At 41.0% G+C, this 21,296-nt stretch overlaps 1 protein-coding gene across 1 annotated transcript in view; it reads left to right on the forward strand.

Moving 5' to 3' along the window:
• Nucleotides 1-504: 504 nt before the first annotated feature.
• The window catches only part of LOC137544458 (glutathione S-transferase Mu 5-like), a 117,300-nt gene continuing 96,508 nt past the window's right edge, over nt 505-21,296 (forward strand). Inside the window, exons 1-2 of the mRNA XM_068265539.1 lie at nt 505-683; nt 768-843. Coding sequence (XP_068121640.1) covers nt 651-683; nt 768-843 — 109 coding nt within the window. The 5' untranslated portion in view covers nt 505-650. The remainder of the gene's footprint in view (nt 684-767; nt 844-21,296) is intronic.

Here is a 21,296-nt window from a genome sequence, read left to right on the forward strand (position 1 = left end):
AGCTGAGAGCTAAAATTACAGTTGTGATTATTCTCAGATGAGGGGGAATTAGACAGGCTAAGTTATATAGATACAGGGTGCATTTCTATATGTTTTCCTTCTTTCCTGTGCAAGAGTTGAGGTCCCACTGTAAATGTGACAGGCTTTCCTGGGTCGTCTCTGTGTAATGTTTGGCAAGTATATGGACTGCCCTACAGTGGTCAAAAAAGCTTTATTTCCGTACATATTACTGACTGTTTTATCACCTGTTTTACCGCACTTTTATCAAACATTTATCACACTTGGTACATTTTTAGTGAATACTCACTATTTTCACTATTTTTAGTGAATTATCACTTGAGGTAATTTTCACCCAAAAAAGAGTTACCGCACATGGAATATGTGCATAGAGGTGAATAGAGCCCATTGTATTCTAGTCAGAGCAGAAGGAGTTAAGTGGAAGAATGCAGAAGAATACAGCTCTGCACATTACTGGCCTTTCCAGTTTTCTGGGCAGCAGAGGAAGGGGGGGTGGCACTGTGGTGGATAAAAGGCCTTCACTGAAGGCTGGTGCTTATTAGCTTGAAACCCAGGTTTCAAATATTTAGCTTAGGCTAGACCTGAAAGTCAGCATTTGAGTTCTGCTTTCTGCCTGCTGTGAGCTGAGCAAGATGATGATTCTTGGCTATTGGGACATCCGTGGGGTGAGGAATCAATTTGATAGGATTATCACAGGGAACAATTCTGCAGCTGTGTAATTGTTCAATCTTCTCTTTCCCTATGTTAAGATGGCATACCCCATCCGTTTGCTGCTGGAATACACAGAGACTCCCTATGAAGATAAGCACTATGTCACAGGGGAGGGTGAGTACAGATATCATCTGAAACATTTTAAGGCCTCTTGCACACTGCACGCGATTCCGATTCAGATTCCGCTTTTTAATCAGTTTTTACATCCGATTCAGATTTGCAGTGTGCAGGGAGCAAACTGCAAATCAGAATCGGATGTAAAAACTGATTAAAAATCGGAATCGGAATTGCGTGCAGTGTGCAAGAGGCCTGATAGTTATAGTACAAACCGAGGCTAAATAAATATCCTTTTTGTTTTTCTCAGGTATAATTAGATCTTTAATAAAAGATAATTGATGGATTGATCATTTGTTAAGAAAGCTAGCCTGAAGTGAAAAGGATCCCTATAGATAAACTGGTGCAAAGCACTGCTGATCATCATGTTTGGATTTCACCCAGTATCCTGTTTTGATAGTGTTTGGGGCCTTGAATAAGGGCTTTTGAACTTGGCCTGCATGTGTTCTGAGCCGTGCATGCCCAGTGCCGCCCTTTACATGCTCACTTCCTTTTTACTGGGCATGTGCAGCATAAAACTCGGGCATGTCCTCATTCAGGCCTCTTTTCCACGAGCAGTTGATAAGCAGTGAAATACCTCTGAAACTCTCACAGCTGCTTGCTGCTGCCTGGCAACCAGGGGTGCTCGGATATCCCTTTTTAAAATCCGAATTGATATCCGAATCCGATCAGATATCCGCGTTCATGCGGATATCCGAACTCATTATCCGGGCTATCCGGGTGGATTCGGATATCCGGATAGAAAAACCGGAAGTGCCCTTTGAATTCGGTTTTAGGGCTCTTTTCCACTATGAAATGCGATCGCGATTCCAATCGCAATCGCGTTTCAATTTCCATATTGCGATTGAGCTACTATACTCATTATAGTCCAGCTCAATCGCATACAAAACGCGGCAGGACAACGATTGCGCTTTGACCAAAATCGCATCGCAATCGGATCGCACTAATGGAAATTGCTGCTGCAGTTTCCATTAGTTTAATGTACCTTGCGATTTGCGATCAGAAGCAAATCGCATATCGCATCCTAGTGGAAAAAGGCCCTTAGGGTAAATGAGGCATCATTAATTTTGAAAGGGGAACACTAATTGATGAGATGGGGAATTAAAATACCCCCCCCCCCAAGAAAAAAACAAACAAAAAAACTGTCAATTAAAGCGGACCCAAACCAAACATTTTTTTAATTAAAAATATTTAGTTGCACCACTCTGACACATACAAAGCTAAATAAACACTCCTTCAAACCTGTGATCATTTCAGTGCATGCTTTTCAACCTTCCCTTTTCATAACTTGGGTTATACTGGGGGCAGCCATTAGCAATTCCTCCATTGCCAGACACCATCTACTCCACCAGTTTGCCGGAAAAATCCCGGCAATTTGAAAGGAAGGCAGGAGTTCCTCCAATAAATGTCAAATATTTTATATTTGTCATCATGCAGCTGAAAAAAGGCTGCTATTTATTATTACAATTTAGAAAATAGATTTTATTTCTGAAATCTTGTATTTTTAATTTGGGTCCACTTTAACATTAGGCCTAGATTCCAGACAGCGGTCATGCAGCCCACATTGGGCTCTATTCTCAAAGACTTCCCGCATGCGGTAAAGTGCATGCGGGAAGTTACCGACCAAAACACCGCCACATTGAAATTCTCAATGTTCCGCATGTTTTTTCCGCATGCGGAAAGTGTGGTAAAAGTGCGGAATTCATGCGGAAACATTTCCCCAAAAGTCGGTATTTTCCGCAATAAAAGATCAATTCTCAATGTTCAGGTGCATCATTTCGTCGTTAATTACCAAGTAGTAGGTGATATATTCCGCATCCCATTGACTTTAATGAAGTCTGGAGGTTTAAGGGCTGTGCTTGCTGGACTTTAACTTTTTTTTTTTTAAACACTTTTTCATGCGACCTTTTTACCGCATGATTCCCGCATGAATAATGGCTGTTTCCGCATCTTTTTTTTCCGCATGCGGAAAATGTTAGAGAATGCTGAAAAAATGCGGAGTTTACCGCTGGCGGAAGTATAGCGGTAAAATTTTGCGGAAAAGTTTGGTCTTTGAGAATAGAGCCCATTGGGCTCTATTCTCAAAGACCAAACTTTTAAGTGTTTAAAAAAAAAAAAGTTAAAGTCCAGCAAGCACAGCCCTTAAACCTCCAGACTTCATTAAAGTCAATGGGATGCGGAATATATCACCTACTACTTGTAGGTGATAAAAAAATCGGTAATTAACGACGAAATGATGCGCCTGAACATTTTTGAGAATTGATCTTTTATTGCGGAAAATACCGACTTTTGCGGAAATTTTTCCGCATGAATCCCACACTTTTACCACACTTTTTCCGCATGCGGAAAAAACATGCGGAACATTTTGAGAATTTCAATGTGGCGGTGTTTTGGTCGGTAACTTCCCGCATGCACTTTACCGCATGTGGGAAGTCTTTGAGAATAGAGCCCATTGTGTCCAAAGTCCAACTGCACAACTGGGGCATGACCTTTATCAGCCAAGACACCTCCAAAAAATTACGCAGCAATTGTGTTTTGGGTTAAATATATGTGGTATCAGTGGCACCCTGGCCTGGTGGGGGGAGCTGCACAAACAGCAGGAGCAGGGCAATGCAGCAGGTGTAATTTGTGCCAGGAGCATGCTGGACGTGGCCTGTGGCAATTTGCACTTGCCATGTGGCACGTGGCAATTTGCACTTGCCATGTGGCACTTGTCACGTGACCCGTGCTGAGTGACAGTCAGACAGCTGAGGAGAAGACACTAGTGCACACTAACTTTCACACTGGCACTGCTCACAGCACAGCAGTTCTGTAGAAATCTAACACATTAGTACTACTACTACTCTAACAACTACTAGCACACTGACTGCAGTACTACAGTACTAACTACACAATAACACAGTAATCCTTTCACCTAATCCCTAACCTAACCTATACCTAAGGCCACATACACACATCAGACCATAGTCTTTTGAAAATGAAAGATCACAGACCAATTTGACCCCCTTCCATGTAGTATGAGAGCCATACCTACACAGTATTTTCTATGGAGCTGAATTCCACATCAGAAAAAAAATCTTTGCAAGATGCTGCACACACAGATGCTGTACAGACACAATGCTGCACACACAGATGCTGTACAGACACAAAAGATCAGTATCTGCAAAAGATCTGTTCCTGCCAACGATCCGTTCCTGCAAATTGCATTTATAGTCTATAAGATCTGCAGATCATCATACACACCTTGTTTAACTGACATTCATCTGCAGATCAATCATCTGCAGATCTGAAAATCCATCCTGGTGGATCTGATCTGCAGATGAATGTCTGTTAAACAATGTGTGTATGATGATCTGCAGATATCATAGACTATGAATGCATTTTGCAGGAACGGGTCTTTTGCAGGAACAGATATTTTGCAGAGACTGATCTTTTGAATGTCTACAGAATCTTTGTGTGCAGCATCTTGCAAAGATTTCTGTCTGATGGGGAGTTCAGCACCATAGAATAGACTGTGTAGGTATGGCTCTCATACTACATGGAAGGGGGTAAAATTGGTCTGATCTTTCATTTTCCAAAGACTATGGTCTGATGTGTGTATGAGCCTTAAGGCTAATAGCTGGCAGCAGGCCTGTGCACATCACACACACAGACACCTAGCAGCTGCCTGCAGCACACACTCTGACTGTCATAGAATGACATCCATCAAGCTAATTAACGATTTAACAATAGTGTAGTGATAGTAGTGAAGGGGTTAATCACTGAACAGCATTAGGTTTATAACTGTGTACAGCCCTTGGTAGGCCACCAGCACTGGAGCATGTCTCTCAGTGAGCATTCCGCAAGCTAAGACTATGGCTATCATTCATAAAGCATTTCCGCATGCGGAAATGCTTAAAGGGGTTCTTTTGCGAAAAAAGTAGGCAGTTAAAAGATGTGACAGATGACAGGTTTTGGGCCAGTCCATCTTTTTAAAGCTGTCAATATTGTAATAGAGGCGCCTCACGTGATACCAGTCAGTAATCTCTTCACAAGGATACACACTGCAGCCGCTGTAGAGGTGAATCCCCAGCCTCCAGAACAGTAGATATATCACAAAAAAGCAGCAGCGCTGTAATAGACACCCTTGGACAGTATGGTTCCACCTCCAGAGATCCCAATGAATGTAATTTTCTTCTCCTAAACATGCAACTCAGTGCACAAAAAAGAAAATTTGGATTCTCTCAGTGGAATGATAAAATGTACACTTTATTCAAATGGATGATTTAAAAACATATGAGAACACTCACATCTAGAGGGTCCTACTCCAGTAGGAACCCTCCTGGCAATAAGCGCTTCCCACTCCGTGTGGTACTCAAAATACTAGCGATCAATGCAGCGTTGCCCGCTCTCTTCCCAGAGAAATTGATCGCTAGTATTTTGAGTACCACACGGAGTGGGAAGCGCTTATTGCCAGGAGGGTTCCTACTGGAGTAGGACCCTCTAGATGTGAGTGTTCTCATATGTTTTTAAATCATCCATTTGAATAAAGTGTACATTTTATCATTCCACTGAGAGAATCCAAATTTTCTTTTTTGTGCACTGAGTTGCATGTTTAGGAGAAGAAAATTACATCTTTTTAAAGCTGGCCACTAACGGTCCAATTTCTAGCGAAAAATCGTTTGAGCGATCAGAAATTCTGATCGGACGAAAAATGGTTCACTACACCATCAACTAACCAATCATTGCTTCCTATCTATCACGACCACCAAGAAAATCCAAATTTTCGTTCGACAAATTCATTCGGGCGACACTTTTTTCACTCGTTCATAATCGATTGTGTCCACCAATGGAGATTATTTACAACCAATCCGATCAGAATTTCTGATCGCTCGAACGATTTTTCGCTAGAAATTGGACAGTTAGTGGCCAGCTTAAGGGGGATTCTCAGGGCTTTCTTTGTTTTCAACAGCATTTCCTAAACAGCAGTTTCACTGCCAAAATAGCAAGATACCCGCCGGCCTCCCTAATCACTTGCACACTATTATGTCAGTTAGATTTTGCAACTGCTGTTCAGGAAATTCTGTTGAAAACAAAGCTCTGAGAATCCCCCTTAAAAAGATGGACTGGCCCAAAACCTGTCATCTGTCACATTTTTTAACTGCCTACTTTTTTCGCGAAAGAACCCCTTTAATACCGCTGACTTTACCGAACACTCAGCAAAATCCCCATTCATAAAGGCTCTTTCCTCATGAAAGGCTGCCGTTCCCGTGCAGATCGATACATTTCCGCCTTGTGCGGAGTTTTTCTAGATTTATCTAGAAAAAGTAACAAACACGTCCATTCATAAAGATTAGAGCAAGTGGTATGTGGACGGAAGATACCGCTTGCTTGACAGTAGCGATAGGCGGGCGGATTACTTGTAAATGAATGGGACGGACCTCCCAAGCAGCATCAGACAGAGCAGCACACGGAGGGAATTGGGCAGCTTTTATGTTTTCGCATGTCTTCCGCCACGCTACCGCAAGCTTCCTCCAGAAAACCTCCACACTTGTATCGCAACAGGCAATTTTTTTATGAATGACCACCCAGAAGTCTTAAGTACCTCTTGCGGAAAAAAGCAGTGTTTTCCCGCACTACCGACTGCACCTTTATGAATGATAGCCTATATGTCTCATCATGGCAGCCCTCCTTATTATACAGGGGAGCTGGCCAGTGTTCCTTTCTGTGATTGGGTGCCAGGGTTTAGGCTGGGAGCCCTCTGATTGGCTCAATGAGGTCAGGTGGGGCTGGCCAGGGTTCCCCTTTGTGATTGGTTGCTAGGGCTTCTGCCAGGAGCCCTCTGGCTCCAGAACGTCATCTCCTTAATTACAGTATTCCGGATATCTGCGGATATCCGGGTTATGTGGCCAAATATCCGCAGCTAGCTAACTGGATTTCTAGAGAAATCCATAATCCGATCCGTATAGCGTAAAAATGGTCGGATATCCGCAATCCAGATGAGCATCACTACTAGCAACTGCTCGCTGCTGCCTGATACAGAATTACTCAAATGTTTAATGCAAATTTATTCAGCTTTAATGTGGTGCAGAACTGGGTTTGATTGGTCTGTTTTCAAGCTGCATACACTTGCATAACGCTGCCTCAGTTCAGAATTATTTGCATCTGAAGTATCTGACAATGTTAAAGTGTACCACAGCTGTAAAGATTTTATACATATCTGGGGCTTCCTCAAGCCCCATTCGCTCCCACGCCACCGTCCTCCGCTGCCCACAGATTTGGGAACTGGGTCCCCGCACTTCGTTAGTCGGAGCCAGTTTGGTGTAAGAAGTGCGCCCTCTACGTATCTTTTCAGCAGCTGCTGGCGAGATACACAAAGAGCGCACTTTTCCTGCGAAGCTGCCCGCGACTGACGTCAGTGACGGGACCCAGTTCCCGAAGCTGCGGGCAGCGGCATGGGAGTGATCGTAGCAGCTGGGGCTGGAGGAAGCCCCAGGTATGTATAAAATCTTTTTAACTCCCTAAAGCTTCTAAAAGTTATCAATGCCCACAGAGGTTCCACTAGTAAGTTTGAAAAAAATATGGGGTAACTGGCTCTCAGCACATGACTATGTTGACACTGATTTTGTACATGAAAAGACTTGTGCTCCATGCCTTTAACTTCTTCCAGACAAGTATGCCTGAAGTTAGAAGCATATTGTGGCTGCTATGTTTGTTTCTTTTTGGGCCCCTTTTACCCTTGCTGCATGCGTCACGGTTCTCTCGCGCCATGGCTCATCAAAGTAGCCATTAAAGTCTGAGACATACCACACTGCCTGCGATGCGACAGAAGCGCTCCAGGCACTGCAGCAGTAACGCACAAGCTGCAGTCCATTACCCTGCGACTTACAGAAGTCACATGTTTATGTCTCTATGTGCTTCAGTCACACCGTGGCTATAACATGCTGTTCAACTGTGGTGGGATTCTTTCAAATCACACAGTGCAGTATTAAAGGACCCTTAATGATTAACTTTTTAGTACGCAGATTCTACAGCCTAATTAGTGCTGCTGTAGGTTTTAGGACGTAGAATCTACAACCACCATTAAAAACCGCCACGGTGTGTGTCTTATGGTAAAGTGATTGCTGCTAGCAAATGCCAACAATCCTTCACTAAAGTTAGGCAAAAACATATTATTTTCAAGTTTTAAAATTTTTGGCATCATTCAATTTCTTTATTTATATCCAGTTAGGTTTTAACCCCCAGCCTATTAATCTCTTGGTAACCCCTGCAAAACCAAAACCTCTTTATACACTAAGGCCTCTTTCACACGGGCTGTAGTTGAGCATTGCGTTTACTGCTACGTAAACACTTATGGAAGCAGCTCAAGTTTTTTTATGTGAGTTAGTAAGCGTTAATTGGCGTTCATGATAGGCGTTTAGTGAGCGTTTGTGATGCGTTAGCGGTTGGGTGTTAAACGCTGCGTTAACGCGTGTATTGCGTTTACAAAGCGTTTTTTTTAAAGGAGAACACCTTCAATTTGCAAAAATTTTACTTTTGCAAACAGGAAATGTCCCACTTTACCAGGAAGTCATGTTTAGGCAGTAACCTGGAAGTGTTTACCTTAACTTGGAAGTGAAATTGGTTGTCATAACAGGAAATGTTGATCTGATCTAGGAAGTAAAAGATCAAAAATGGTGTTGATTTTGGAACTTCACCTACAAAAGGAGGTGAAAACGCACAGAACATTGAAGATTACTTCCTGTTTGTGCCTACCTAGAATTTTGCTGCACAAGATTTGGCTAAAATTTTGTTAGGATGAATAGGCGTACTCGTCTGCTATTATTGCATTGCCACATTCTTGCCCTGAGGGTCCTTTTACGTCGTAGAAGGCAAAGGGTTTTGAGTAATAGGCGATTTTGGGTACATCCGATGTTATCCATGAGGGATAAGAAGGGAGCCTTCAAAGTCTTATATGAAGACTTGCGCAGGAATCCGGAATTTTTTTTTTAATTTTACTAGAATGTCAATTCCTACTTTTGATGAACTATTGGTTTTGTTGACACCTCATATTGCTCATCAGAAAACCAACATGCGAACAATATGTCCTGCACAACGTCTTCTACTGACCCTCAGGTAATAATAGAAATATTTGTATGACTGTTTGTATGTACTATCCAAGAAGGTAATTGTCATTTGTTTGATGTTATGTTTTTCAGATATCTTGCCACAGGGAATTTGTTTACTTCCTTGCACTATCATTTTTTACTAGGCATTTCTACCATTCAAGGCATCGTACATGAGACGTGCAAGGCAATATGGAATGTTCTGCAGCCATTATTTATGCCTCAACCTACAATGCAGATGTGGAGAGAAGCAGCGGAAGGTTTCCGGCAGAATGCTCAATTCCCTAATTGCATTGGCGCACTGGATGGAAAACATCTACAAATTCAGGTGCCACCCAACAGTGGCTCCTTGTATTATAATTATGAAAAAATCTTTTCTGTTGTTTTAATGGCCATTGCCGATACTACTTATAAGTTTTTGGCCATCGACGTTGGTGCTTATGGGAGCACAGCAGATGCAAATGTGTTTCGGTTGTCACCAATGGGACGAAGGTTATATAGCCAACAGTTTGACATTCCAGAGCCAAGGCCCCTTGTTGAAGGAGGAGAAGCACTACCACATGTGCTAGTGGGTGATGAGGCTTTTGGCCTCCATGTCAACTTACTAAAACAGTTTCCCAAACGCGATTTAAATGACAGAAAACGGCTTTTCAACTTTAGGCTCACAATGGCTCGCAGATATGTGGAGTGTACATTTGGCATTTTAGCTAACAAATGGCGTGTACTAAGCTGAAGCCTGACAATGTTGACTTTGTCATCAAAGCAATATGTGTGTTGCATAATTACCTGCGCACCAAGGATCCTCGTGCAGAAGACCTGTTGGAGGTGGATACTCTTCCGGATCTTGCTGGTCATGCAGTCCGTGGCAATGTCCAGGCAGCTAATGTGCGTGACAAGTTTGCAGCATTTTTTTATGTCACAAGATGGTCTGTTTGTCACCCATTAGTATTGTTTTTTCTTTATTACTCATTCCATCATTTTGTGTTCTATTTGTTTCAAGCAGAGCTGCTTTTCTTGTAAGTTGTTAATAAAGGCATTCGTGATCTCATTGTGTCAAATGTACTGTGACTTTGCATATAATCAATTGGTTTCATTGTCAACAGGTCCAAACTTCGTAACATTTCAATGTCATGCCAAATGTAGTTACCGAAATGTGTTGGCTGAAAATTTGTCTACCTTATAATCCATCCCATTTGCCTGCCTATCTTGTTGATCCTCATCCACAAACATTTATATCCATATATCCTGAACAACCATACATCTCATACTCATGTGTGTATGACATTATTGTATGATGTCACTACATTAGCTGCATGCTTGTTTGTGGTGTGATTCCTACACTATTGTAACCCAATTGCTATGCATTTCGTCCAAACAATTGGTATTGTTTACAGTGCAACAAATATGGCAGCCAACATGTCACTAGCATTTAATTTGGCCTTTATTTCCTTTGGATTATATTCTACACATCCTGTTGGTCTCTTTCATTCTGCTTCTCTCTTTGTTTGTGAGAGATAGTACAGAAAGAGAGCGAATTAAAAAGAGTAGAGAGGGGGAGAGAGTGAGAATGGGTAGTGAAATCGAGATACACATATTTCAACATATTTATACTTCATAGAAAACCTCAATGTTCATAGTAAACAAAGATTCTTCCTCAACAGTTTTATAATAAAAAATGTGTGCATGTTTCATAGGAACTATACAACAAAGATTATTTGAGTACATGTCTAATTCAAAAATACAAACTCATGATGATTGTGACATTTTTATTAGTGTAACAAGCACTTGGTTGACCTACATATCAGATCATAACATCAACATATTGTGATAACATACAAATAAAAGTTTGAACAGCATTGATGCACCCATTGTCAGTAATGTACATGACATTACATGTAAGATGTACACATTTATTGCCTGTCTACATTCATATCAGTACATCAGTACATACTGTGATTGGATATGTCTGCAAGAATGGAAGTATTGCACAATGGTGTCAAGTTACCTATATGGACATGTACATCTGCAAAGACCAGTCGGTGATATCGTAAACTTTATTAAGTGCATTTCAAACTTACGCAAATCTATTATCATAACAAGAACATCATTTTTACTGTATTAGCATTACATATCCTTTTTTGGGTGTAATGTGACGCTGTAATATTGGCAAGTATATTGCGTAATCACTGATGTTTGAGTTGAAGTAACTATTGCAAAGTCAGACATATGTCGGAAGCCCTCTCAATGTGTTATTACGCAATACCATTATCTTTACTATGCAGCTAAGATTCTTCGTAGAATCATTTGTCCCCCGAACCCCTCAACACGCATGCAGATAATGTAGTAATGTAGATCTGACAAGAATGCCATACACACTACATCATCTGCATGTTTGTTTATATGTACAATCAGACTGTAATGCACCCAACAACGTCACTTCTGTTTCCAGCCGACATACATTGTGGGGAAAAAAAATGTATAAGGTCACATTACATACACCTGGCATGTAATTTAGAGCAAGACATAACCTTATTATGTCCATCACCATATTGATCACACTTGTAATCTACAAGGATACCACAGGTGAGAGGGATATAAAGGCTAACGCATTGTTGTCATTTCAAACTATTGCAGTTGCCTGCCAGTCATGTTGATATTCATGCAGTAGTCATGTGTGTGAGTCGAAGCCTCGACCAATCATATGACTACTTCATGATCAAACATAATAAATTACTAATGACACATGATCTGCTGCATGCATGGCCATAGTCTGAGGTTACATCAAAATAATATGTAAACAGATTCAGCATAAGTGGCAGCCAACTGCTATGTGTGCAAATGAATCAAATATGCCAGCCTCCATATCACTATCCAAGTAGCAAAGATCATCAGCACACCAATCTCCAATGCACATACTTTCTATTGTGGCAGTTTCCACACGATACACCAACAATTGTTTCGGGGGCCACACGGGGTCCCCCTTTATCAAGGCATGTGGTTACGTTAACCACATGCCTTGATAAAGGGGGACCCCGTGTGGCCCCCAAAACAATTGTTGGTGTATCGTGTGGAAACTGCCACAATAGAAAGTATGTGCATTGGAGATTGGTGTGCTGATGATCTTTGCTACTTGGATTGAATGGATGTGTCATTGCCCAGGTGACTTCGTCAAGCACCCATACATGAAGAGATGGTGTGCCGACTTCCTTTGTGAACTGTCCATATCACTATCATCTGGAGTTGTCTTGACATGCTATATGTAATAAAAACCCTGTGCACAAATAAGTGTTTAATGTACTGACTGGGCAGTGGATGTTCTTAGTTATTGTACTGTAAACTCACATAACTATAGTGCTATATGTTTGAATGTACTACAATCAAACATGTACATGTTCTTTTTTTCCTGATAGAACTAGAGTATCAAATAATAATGAAATAAAGGAGTATCTGCTAATTAAACATAAATGTCAACACAATCACAAATGTGACAACATCGCTTTATGTTGGCTAACAAGGCAACGCAACAACATAAGTTTAGGTTTCTTATGTGCAAACCTCACAAGAATAATATGTATGTTTTTCACCACAGTGCCAAAATTGTAAACATAACGTAGAATATTCTAGGACCACTGTCATGGAAAGCATCTTTCTGCTACATAACATAAACACACACAAATAAGAAGTGAATATGTTTCATTGACATATTAGGCATCAATGCTTTTGTAAAGTATGCTGCTGTCACTTCCACTAGGTTTGTAGAAATTGGATCTAATCGACATGTTTAGCCCTTGTGCATATCCTTATGGGGGATGGTGTGTGTGTAATTTGGTTATGGTAAAGCACATAGTGCTTGCCAGTTGCTCTGGGCAAATATCAAAAATTTAGCAAAACAGGTAGGTGATCCGTCTGTAACTTTATCTATATCCTTGTCATGGACTCTGTGTTTACAAATACCCCAATCCTTGTTATTAAGCCTTATGCAGATATGAAGTAGTCAAACATCAATAATGTCATATTTAGACATCCTACTGAAAGTGACAGTAAGCTTCAATAACTGCCATTGTTTTACAATGGCAGTCCGAAACATATACACTTCTTAGCTGTATGTGTTTACATGTATTGTATTCTTTGTGTTTGTTTTTTATAGTGGCCCTTGAAGTCAAGTAATAACAACAACATTATTGACATCATAATGTCTTTGGTTATGTGTTTGTGCACAAGTCATGTCCAATACATGTATGTTCGTGGATACATATGGCAGGATGAGGAAGGATGTTGTATGTAGTGACATCCTTGATTACACCAGATCCTTAGAACATGCAAATGTATAATTGCATCTCACCATTTGCACCATGTAGAAGGGCTTGGAATGTTTATTGTAATGCCGTAACGTTGCGTGAGAATATTCCATCACAATTTAAATATTTGTCATTTGAAATATGTAAGTTTGTGCTGGAGTACTCCTACATATGAACATTGTTAGCTTTATGGAAGCTGTTTCCAAAAAAACCATATTAATATAATGTGGCATTGTAATACTGCTATTAAAACACCTTTCTCTCTCTCTCTCTCTCTCTCTCTCTCTCTCTCTCTCTCTCTCTCTCCATACATCTCTCTCTTTCTCTCTCTCTCTCTCTCTCTCTCTCTCTCTCTTTCTCTTTCTCTCTCTCTCTCTCTCTCTCTCTCTCTCTCTCTCTCTCTCTCTCTCTCTCGAGAGAGAGAGAGAGAGAGAGAGACAGAGACAGAGACAGAGACAGAGAGAAAGACAAAGAGAGAGACGTGTATACTGAGAGAGAGAGAGAGAGACACGCAACTATCAAAGATCTAGGATTCCAACATTGCATAACATCACTTACACAGCACTATTGGACATATCAGTAATTATACTTACACCCTCTCCACCCAACACATCATGTATATAACATTATTGTGCGCCATTTATACATGTGTTTGTGTTGTTGGTAACCTACAAACACATGGTACCCAAGAGGAAAGGACAACAGAAATGTGTCCAATATGGAGTCAGACATATCTTTGGCATTTTACAGTATAGCACTTGAATTACAGCACATCATTTTTTAGAAAAACACCAGTAATGTCATCATTACAGCATAAAGAACATTTACCAAAAAACCACACAAAACGAGGCCTTACACTGTTTGAGGCTGAGGATAACCAGTAGACACAGTCAGCTGGTATTATTTGAAATAAAATGTATATGTCTGGCACCATATCCCTCCCTCTTTTGTTGTCCTCCAAGTTCGGAAGGCTAAAGCATTCAACAAAAAACATCTGCCATAACAGACAATAAAACAAAACCATAACCTTCATAATTAGATTCTAACTATAAACATAGGAACATTGTGATGTTACCATCATCACAAGTATAGCATGAACATTGTTCACATTTTACTGAAAAGCAGAAGAGGCAGCAGACAAAGTCTGCAAGCTAGATCCCACTGCCTCTAAAGTGCTGTGACTAGTGTGTGGCACATCATCAAATAGGGGCTGGGAGTGGCCATGGACATCCTCTAGATCCGCAACATATGATGTGTTCTGTGTGCTTTTGACAAACCTATACGATGTTGAAGTTGAGGCCAAAGATGGAATTGAAAAGGAAGGCATATTTTGCAAGGAGGTGGTGTTGTTTGTTGTGCTGTTGTTGTATGTCTGCTTGTTGGAATGATGATATGGCAATGAGTATTGTGGCAGCAAAGTTGGAGTTTGTTGAGGCAAGTACTGGTGTTTACCCAAAGAATGTGACAATGTTGAAGATGAGTGAGTCGAAGTAGAACTGAGAGTAGTAAAGGGCATGTGGCTGGGGCCTTTGTCATTATTGCTGTGAGCTTGTGAATTGGATGATGCATGCATTGATAATGAGGCACTATTGAAGGGTTTTGCGTGAGTTGACACAATACTCAATGGTGTGTCAAAAATTCCATCACAAGAACCCTGGTCACTGTGTTTTATCTTTTTGAGCAGACAAAATCACATTCATTATCTCAACTTTCAACTTTGTCATTTTCTCAGCTGGCACAAGTTTTATGTCAGGAGCAAGGGATTTTAGAAAATCCAAAATTGGATCATCTTTATCTGCATCATTATTAGTCTCTATTAGGTCTGAACGCATAGTACTAAGGGCATCCAGAATTTCTGTATCTTCCTCAACCAATTTACGACGTCGTGGGCGACCAACTTTCCCAATTGGCTTTGATGTTTGTGCCACAGAGGACGACTGTTTCCCATTGCTCAACAATTCAACATCACTGTCTGCCCTGTGTGTGTGTTTGTGTCACCTGCACACTCTTTTGAGTCATTGGCTGAAGCAAGGTGTGGTTCTTCGTCATCATCATCATCTTCTACATTGACAGAAGTACTACAACAAAGTATAAGAGCAAAATATTTCTCTTGAATATCACATATCTGGCTACCAGGGATATACATTAATGAGGTCTGTGGAAGAGGAATGAGGGAGAAGAATGGAGAATGGAGAATGGAGAATGAAGAATGGAGAATTAAGAATGGAGAATGAAGAATGAGACTGAAGAATGAGACTGAAGAATGGAGAATGAAGAATGAGACTGAAGAATGGAGAATGAAGAATGAGACTGAAGAATGGAGAATGAAAATGAAGAATGGAGAATGAAGAATGGAGAATGAAGAATGGAGAATGGAGAATGAAGAATGGAGAATGAAGAATGAGACTGAAGAATGGAGAATGAAGAATGAGACTGAAGAATGAGACTGAAGAATGAGACTAAAGAATGGAGAATGGAGAATGGAGACTGAAGAATGGAGAATGGAGACTGAAGAATGGAGAATGGAGACTGAAGAATGGAGACTGAAGAATGGAGAATGGAGACTGAAGAATGAAGAATGGAGACTGAAGAATGAGACTGAAGAATGAGACTGAAGAATGAGACTGAAGAATGAGAATGGAGACTGGAGAATGAAGAATGAAAATGGAGAATGAGAATGAAGAATGAAAATGAAGAATGGAGAATGATGAATGAAAAATGTAATATGGAAATTACAATGATGAATGACATTGATGGCATACAAATATTAAAAAATGATTGAGTAGGATCATAACCATGCACATGTTAGCCACTGTGGAAGAATCCATACAATAATACCAGAATCAAAAATATTTACTGTAAAACATTATGTTTTTGCAAATGAAAATTACATGCGCTCACAACATTATACTGGACATATTATCACCACAGGACTTTTATATACTTACACTCTTTTCTCTAGCGATGGAACAAGAAACATGAGTGACTGGTACATAGGGTGGAATCGATATTTCTTCAAACCTTGGCCACTTCTCTCCTCTTTGCTTTTATCATGATCTTTCTTGAAACGATCACGCAGACTTTTCCATTTGACTTTTAACATTTTCACTACATGAACAACAAAAAACAAAAAAACAAAAAACAGTGTCAAAAAACAACAAAATAAAACAACCCCCCCCCCCTACACACACACTACACACACACCGTCACCACACACACACACACCGTCACCACACACACACACACACCGTCACCACACACACACACACCGTCACCACACACACACACACACATACACACACACACACACATAGACACACACACACACTACACACACACACACACACACACACACACACACACACACACACACACACACACACACACACACACACTACCATACAACAAGTACAGCCAGAGATATTACAGTAAAAAAAACCACTTACATATGCGTGCTTTCCTCCGCGTATCAAATGATTCATACTTCTCATAAAAGAACGTCGCCACACTTTCCCATGCTCGGTTCTTCTTGTAAACATTATGGTAATCATCTAATGCGACATCCCAAAGTTCTGGCCGCCGCTCCACCTGGTCAATGAGAGCAACAGGATCAATCTCCTCAGCCATGTTGTGCACTGTCCCAACAAACTCCAACTGCGCACTTCCTGTAACACCTCAAGGCATTATGGGCCACTTCCAGTCCTCCAAGACACTCCCCAAACGCTTGCCAAACGATAGCGTAGCATTAGCAAGCTTTCATAGGCAATTGCATCACCTCCAGCCAAGCGTTTGTAGGCAGTAGCCGATCCCAGACGCGACATGCGGCGGTTTACAAACGCACGAAAGGCCTTTTTCACAGTGGGACGTTAAAGCTGCACGTTATAAAAAAGTATAACGCAGACTAACGCACATCAATACAAAGTCTGTGCAACATTCACAGTGCACACGTTGCGTTGTGTGTAACGTGTAGCAATATTCAGAAAGTGCTGCATGCTGTACGTTTAGCAATAACTTTGCTGAGTTGTGTAATTGGGAAGGGTGAAAAACGATAAAATGTGTATTTTCGGCAATTGTTTCTAATTTTCTCCATAAAATGACTATAAAATTTGTGAAAAAGAAAGTCTTTGTTGTACTGAAAAAAACTATCTATATCTATATCATTAAAAAGTTACTGCTGTGTCAAAGTGACACCACTAAAGTGTCAAAAATGTCAGGAACCTTAAGGGGTTACAAACATGGAATGTGAATTAAACAGTACCAGTTGGCTGACATTCCTGCTTATCTTTGGCTGCAGCAGTGTCTGCATTACTCATCTGAAACAAAAATGTGGCTAATCCAGTCGGCCTACAGTTAAATATCTGATCTGCATGCTTGATCAGGGTCATTTGCTAAAAATGTGATTCGCACTTAGGCCTCTTTTCCACGGACCGTTGATAAGCAGTGAAAGGTACTTATCTGTTAGCCATGCGCATCCGGCAGGTGGCGACAAAACTCCACCAGAGTTACATCTTTCCCTACTATCCATGGCCGCCTGGAGGGGGAATAGTAATTAGCGCCACCTGCCGGATGCGCCCGGCTAACGGATAAGTACCCAGTGAAATGCCTTTCAAACTCTCACAACTGCTCACTGCTGCCTGGTAACATCTTGCTGAGCACACAATTCAACTGTCTGTGGAAAAGAGGCCTCAATGATCAGATACACAGTAATTAACCTTGTATGGAGAAGACTAAATTAAGGCCTCTTTTCCACGGGCAGTTGAACTGTGTGCTCAGCAAGCAGTTACCAGGCAGCAGTGAGCAGTTACCAGACAGCAGCAAGCAGTTGTGAGAGTTTGTGAGGAATTTCACTGCCTATCAGCTGTCCGTGGAAAAGAGGCCTAGGAAAAGGGGATACATGGCAGTAACTGCAAGTCAGATAACTAGAGATTAAGGTATTGGGGAGGTTGGGGGCCCTGGGGCGCCTCTTAGTCTAGTAGCAATCAGTGTGTGACGGCTGGGGAGGAGGGATGGAGGGGCGCACTTTGGTGTCTCAGCCTTGGGTGCTGAAGGACCTTGTCCCAGTTGTGTGTGTGTGTGTGTGTGTGTGTGTGTGTGTGTCAGAAACAAACAGTAAGGACTGATTCACACACAAGCTTTTTAAACGCTAGAGATTTTGAAAGCTCTTGCTAACGCAATGCTGTTGGGGATTTTTACAAAAAGACATCGCTCAAGTGAGCACACACATAGGATAACATTAGCAAGAGCTTTTCAAATCACAAAACGCCCTAAGGGCTGGAACCCACTGCACAACGCAATCGCTAATCGCAAGCGCTAGCATTTGGTATGCGCGTTTTACCAGCGATAACTGAAGCGTTTTCCGGCGTTTTTTAGAACGTTTTTTGCAAAATGATGAGCGTTTTGTCAGCGTTTGCGATTAGCGATTGTAGCAAAGCGTTTTGCTATTTCATTGGTTCTTTCAAATTTTGTCAGTTTGGGCCAAGATTTAAAGAGAAACACAGACCAAGAATAGTACTTTATCCCAATCAGTAGCTGATACCTCCCTTTACATGTGAAATCTATTCCTTTTCACAAACAGACCATCAGGGGGAGCTGTATGGCTGATATTGTGGCTGATATTGTGTTGAAACCCCTCCCTCAAGAAGCAAGAAAAGTAGCTACTTTGTGAAGGTTACTGTATGTCAACCTTGCTGTATTGTGGGCAATAGCTGTTTAACCACTTGAGGACCTAGGGCTTTCTACCCCTTAAGGACCGGCCACTTTTTTTCCATTCAGACCGCTGCAGCTTTCACGGTTTATTGCTCGCTCATACAACCTACCACCTAAATGAATTTTGGCTCCTTTTCTTGTCACTAATAAAGCTTTCTTTTGGTGCTATTTGATTGCTCCTGCGATGTTTACTTTTTATTATATTCAGCAAAAAAGACATGAATTTTGGCAAAAAAATGATTTTTTTAACTTTCTGTGCTGACAGTTTTCAAATAAAGTAAAATTTCTGTATACATGCAGCGCGAAAAATGTGGACAAACATGTTTTTGATAAAAAAAAACCCCATTCAGCGTATATTTATTGGTTTGGGTAAAAGTTATGGCGTTTACAAACTATGGTGCAAAAAGTGAATTTTCCCATTTTCAAGCATCTATGACTTTTCTGACCCCCTGTCATGTTTCATGAGGGGCTAGAATTCCAGGATAGTATAAATACCCCCCAAATGACCCCATTTTGGAAAGAAGACATCCCAAAGTATTCACTGAGAGGCATAGTGAGTTCATAGAAGATATTATTTTTTGTCACAAGTAAGCGGAAAATGACACTTTGTGAGACAAAAAAAAAAAAAAAAAAAAGTTTCCATTTCTTCTAACTTGCACCAAAAAAAAAAATGAAATCTGCCACAGACTCACCATGCCCCTCTCTGAATACCTTGAAGGGTCTACTTTCCAAAATGGGGTCATTTGTGGGGTGTGTTTACTGTCCTGACATTTTGGGGGGTGCTAAATTGTAAGCACCCCTGTAAAGCCTAAAGGTGCTCATTGGACTTTGGACCCCTTAGCGCAGTTAGGCTGCAAAAAAGTGCACACATGTGGTATTGCCGTACTCAGGAGAAGTAGTATAATGTGTTTTGGGGTGTATTTTTACACATACCCATGCTGGGTGGGAGAAATATCTCTGTAAATGACAATTTTTTTAATTTTTTTTACACATAATTGTCCATTTACAGAGGTATTTCTCCCACCCAGCATGGGTATGTGTAAAAATACACCCCAAAACACATTGTACTACTTCTCCCGAGTACGGCGATACCACATGTGTGGCACTTTTTTGCACCCTAACTGTGCTAAAGGGCCCAAAGTCCAATGAGTACCTTTAGGATTTCACAGGTCATTTTGCGGAATTTGATTTCCAGACTACTCCTCACGGTTTAGGGGCCCTAAAATGCCAGGGCAGTATAGGAACCCCACAAATGACCCCATTTTAGAAAGAAGACATCCCAAGGTATTCCGTTAGGAGTATGGTGAGTTCATAGAAGATTTTATTTTTTGTCACAAGTTAGCGGAAAATTGATTTTTATTGTTTTTTTCACAAAGTGTCATTTTCCACTAACTTGTGACAAAAAATAAAATCTTCTATGAACTCACCATACTCCTAACGGAATACCTTGGGGTGTCTTCTTTCTAAAATGGGGTCATTTGTGGGGTTCCTATACTGCCCTGGCATTTTAGGGGCCCTAAACCGTGAGGAGTAGTCTGGAAATCAAATTCCGCAAAATGACCTGTGAAATCCTAAAGGTACTCATTGGACTTTGGGCCCTTTAGCGCAGTTAGGGTGCAAAAAAGTGCCACACATGTGGTATTGCCGTACTCGGGAGAAGTAGTACAATGTGTTTTGGGGTGTATTTTTACACATACCCATGCTGGGTGGGAGAAATACCTCTGTAAATGGACAATTGTGTGTAAAAAAATCAAAAGATTGTCATTTACAGAGGTATTTCTCCCACCCAGCATGGGTATGTGTAAAAATACACCCCAAAACACATTGTACTACTTCTCCCGAGTACGGCGATACCACATGTGGCACTTTTTTGCACCCTAACTGCGCTAAAGGGCCCAAAGTCCAATGAGTACCTTTAGGATTTCACAGGTCATTTTGCGGAATTTGATTTCCAGACTACTCCTCACGGTTTAGGGCCCCTAAAATGCCAGGGCAGTATAGGAACCCCACAAATGACCCCATTTTAGAAAGAAGACACCCCAAGGTATTCCGTTAGGAGTATGGTGAGTTCATAGAAGATTTTATTTTTTGTCACAAGTTAGCGGAAAATTGATTTTTATTGTTTTTTTCACAAAGTGTCATTTTCCACTAACTTGTGACAAAAAATAAAATCTTCTATGAACTCACCATACTCCTAACGGAATACCTTGGGGTGTCTTCTTTCTAAAATGGGGTCATTTGTGGGGTTCCTATACTGCCCTGGCATTTTAGGGGCCCTAAACCGTGAGGAGTAGTCTGGAAATCAAATTCCGCAAAATGACCTGTGAAATCCTAAAGGTACTCATTGGACTTTGGGCCCTTTAGC

The sequence above is a fragment of the Hyperolius riggenbachi genome, chromosome 2 (assembly GCF_040937935.1).
Source record: "Hyperolius riggenbachi isolate aHypRig1 chromosome 2, aHypRig1.pri, whole genome shotgun sequence".
Lineage (NCBI taxonomy): Eukaryota > Metazoa > Chordata > Amphibia > Anura > Hyperoliidae > Hyperolius > Hyperolius riggenbachi.